At 59.7% G+C, this 3,207-nt stretch overlaps 1 protein-coding gene across 1 annotated transcript; it reads left to right on the top strand.

Annotated features, from left to right (window-relative positions):
• Positions 1-508: 508 nt before the first annotated feature.
• PSAPL1 (prosaposin like 1) lies at positions 509-1,402 on the top strand. Its single transcript, XM_004383548.1, has one exon. It carries the CDS (start codon positions 509-511, stop codon positions 1,400-1,402), a length of 894 nt encoding a protein of 297 aa, XP_004383605.1.
• Positions 1,403-3,207: the final 1,805 nt, after the last annotated feature.

The following is a 3,207-nucleotide window of genomic DNA, read 5'->3' as shown; positions in this document are numbered from 1 at the left end:
ACAGGCATGTGCAGAGATCAGAGTTTATCAGTGGTCCCCAGGGGCGGGGGGAGGGAGGGGGAGGAAGACCCAGTGCTTAGGGGACGCTGAGCCTCTATTAAGGGTGACGGAAGAATTCGGGGACATTTAATGGTGACGGCGGAACAACATGGTGAATGTAACTAACGTAACTGAACGGTCTATGTGAAGACGGTACACACGACAAAGGTTTTCTTAGACATTCACCACAATAAAAATAAACAGTAAAAAGGGCGTGTGCCCTCAGGGACCCCCCTGAACACAGGCCGTGGTTCTCCCGGGGCCTCTCATTCTAGGAGGGAACAAGCCAGGGCAGGGGTTCCAGTGGGCCCTCAGGGCCCAGGTACCGCAACAGAGCAAGGGAGGGGTTGGAAATCCCAGGGGCAGGAGGCAGGCTGCGGGTGGCATCCAGGCGGGGCTGGGAGCACCAGCTTTATACCGTGGCTACGCCAGCCCTGAGCACTGAAGGCACCGCCAAGCCACAGACAGCATGCTGCCCGCCCTGCTGCTCCTGCTCGGCCTCCTGGCCGCCTCCTCCGCCAGCCCCATCTCTGCCTCCCCGGAATGTTCCCAGGGCTCCCCTGAGCAATGCCTGGACCTGCAGGTGGTGAGGCAGGCGCAGGGCCCCCCCGCGTCTGCTGAAGACAGGGTCCCTACGCTGAAGCCGGTAGAGCCAAAGCTCAACTTCATCAGTGGGATACCGTCCAACCTGGCCTGCGACGTGTGCACAGCAGTGGTCCACGAGGTGCAGGGGTGGCTCGGCAGTGACAGCACCAAGGAGGACGTCAGTAGCGCCCTGGAGCACGCATGCCACAGCCTGCCTCTGCTCCTGCGGGCCAAGTGCACCTCCCTGGTGGACAACCACGGCTCTGACCTGGCGCCCCTCGTGACCAAGGACACCCCAGATAAGGTGTGCCGTGCGGTGGAGGTGTGCTCAACCCAGAGGGCACCCCGTTCGCTAGGTTCCACCCCCACCAGCAGGCCCCTGGCGCTGCCGGACGAGGAGAACCAGGGCAGCTTCTGCAAAGGCTGCAAGAAGCTGCTGGACGTGTCTGCCAGCAACCTGCAGAGCAGGAGCGCCAGGAACGACATCCTGGCGGCCTTCAAGGGCGGCTGCAGCATCCTGCCGCTGCCCTACCAGGTGCAGTGCGACCGCTTCGTCACCGACTATGAGCCCGTGCTCATTGACAGCCTCATGAGGATGATGGAGCCCACCACCATCTGCAAGAAGGTGGGCGCCTGCCGCGGCCCCCAGAACCAGCTGCTGGCCACTGACCAGTGCTTCGCCGGCCCCAGCTTCTGGTGCAAGAGCAAGGAGACCGCTGCACTCTGTCACGCCACGGAGCACTGCCAGCACCACGTGTGGAAAGAGGCGCAAGCGTGACCCACCACAGGGCTGATCTTGAATTCTAGAGCACCCCATGAAGTAGGTGCGGCCCCACCCCCATTTCACAGATGAGAAACTGAGGCTCAGAGAGCAGAACTCCCACCCAAAGCCTGATCTTCCTGACCCCAAAGCTCCCTGTATTAACAACTCTGACCAGTGGTTCTGGCCGGGTGACACCCCCTTGGTCCATGTGGCTGTGGTGTTACTGACCTCCGGGGGTCAGGCATGCCCCCTGGGAGCACCCCACTCCTGCAGCGAGGACTTCACAGCTGGGACCAGCGGGGGTGAGCAGAGTCTGAGGCGGGGGAGGGTGCAGGGGACATGGCAGGCTTCAGCCAACCTCTCTGTTACAGCTGTGGGCCAGGGTCTCATCACAGCCAGACCACTCACTGAGGTGGGAACCTCTCAGCCTGGGTCCCTGGACATGACCCCCATGGTGTGTGTGAAAAAGTGAGCATCTGTAGACTTCTCTAGGCAGCTTCTGGGGCTTTGGCCACATTCTCAGGGGTGCTTGGGCTTCTGAAACAACCCTCCAATGTTTCAGCACACCAATAACCCTCTGTAGAATCTCCCCCCGCCAGCCGTCCCTGCTCAAATTCAGCCCAGAAGATCTGGAGCGCGCACTGGGGAGGAGCCACGAAGGCCCACAAGAGTGCAAGTCTGTGCACGAGTGCCCTCACCTGCTGGAGTCTCAATCTTCTTACCTCCGGAATGGGATGAGCAGATCTGCCTCATGTGTATGTGGGACAATTCAAGGGGAAGTCCATGAGCTACTGCCCCAGAGACCCATGCCCACCACCTGCAGAGACCAGCAGAGCCATCTTGGGGGTGGGTGTCCTCAGGAGAGCCATGCACTTAATAAATCACCAAGCATCACCCCTTGGTGTCTGTGTGCTTTATTCTCACGGAGAGCTTGTCCTAAAGCTGCTCTGACACCTTCTGTCTTTCAAGACTCACCCAGGTGTCCCCTCATCCAGGAAGTCCGCCCTGGTCACTCAGCCTGGCTGGGCACCCACGATGTTCTCCTTGCCGATCTAACAGACTGGAGACTCTCGTGGCAGACAGTGGGCACAGATCTCCAGATGATGTACAACCACAGCATGGAAGGGGCGTGGGGGCTTCCCACAGGGTCTCCTTCTGCCAAAAGAGCACCCTCCAAATGCTTAAATAAATGAGAGGCCCAGGACCCCTACAAACCTACAAGTGGTGTCCACATGATTTTTCCTCCAAACCAGGGCATTAAAGTGGCTCGGGGGGCGGTTTGATATCTGTTCACCCTGCGTCTCATTGGCCCAAGTTCCAGGCCAGGCTCCCCACTCTGTCCCTTGGCCTCAATTTCCCCACCTGGGGGTCTCAGAAGCACCGACAGGTTGATGGGAAGGTCCTGACTGGCACATGTGGTGTGTGTGGGGAAGCTCCTAACCCAGGCCCGGGGACAGACACTGTCCTTCCTCTGCTGTTGCACTCGCCCCTCACAGGCTTCTGGGTGGTTTTGCTCTGCATGTCTCCTCTGAAGACACATGTAATCTGTGGATCCGATTCCCTGGTCACCTTCCCAAGTGCCTTGCCCACACTCTGCAGCTGTCGTCTGATCATCCCCTCCTCACATTCCCTTCAGATAAAAAAGCCCCCAACACACAGGGGCCCAGTGAATCAGCTCAGACACTGCACTGAGACTATGTGGTCATCTGCTGCCTCCCCGTAGGGCACCAGGACTCCGGCCCCAGGCCCACCCATGTCCCCTGGCATGGAGCAGAGGGCACCAGGGAGGCCACGTCGGTGTTCACGTCTCCACAGATGAT

This window comes from Trichechus manatus, unplaced genomic scaffold (genome assembly GCF_000243295.1).
Source record: "Trichechus manatus latirostris isolate Lorelei unplaced genomic scaffold, TriManLat1.0 scaffold00111, whole genome shotgun sequence".
Classification (NCBI taxonomy): domain Eukaryota; kingdom Metazoa; phylum Chordata; class Mammalia; order Sirenia; family Trichechidae; genus Trichechus; species Trichechus manatus.
Note: the sequence above shows the minus strand (reverse complement) of the source record. Positions and strands in the feature narration are given on the sequence as shown.

Coding starts and splice junctions, on each gene's coding strand:
- PSAPL1 (XM_004383548.1), top strand. CDS start 509: ATGCTGCCCGCCCTGCTGCTCCTGCTCGGCCTCCTGGCCGCCTCCTCC.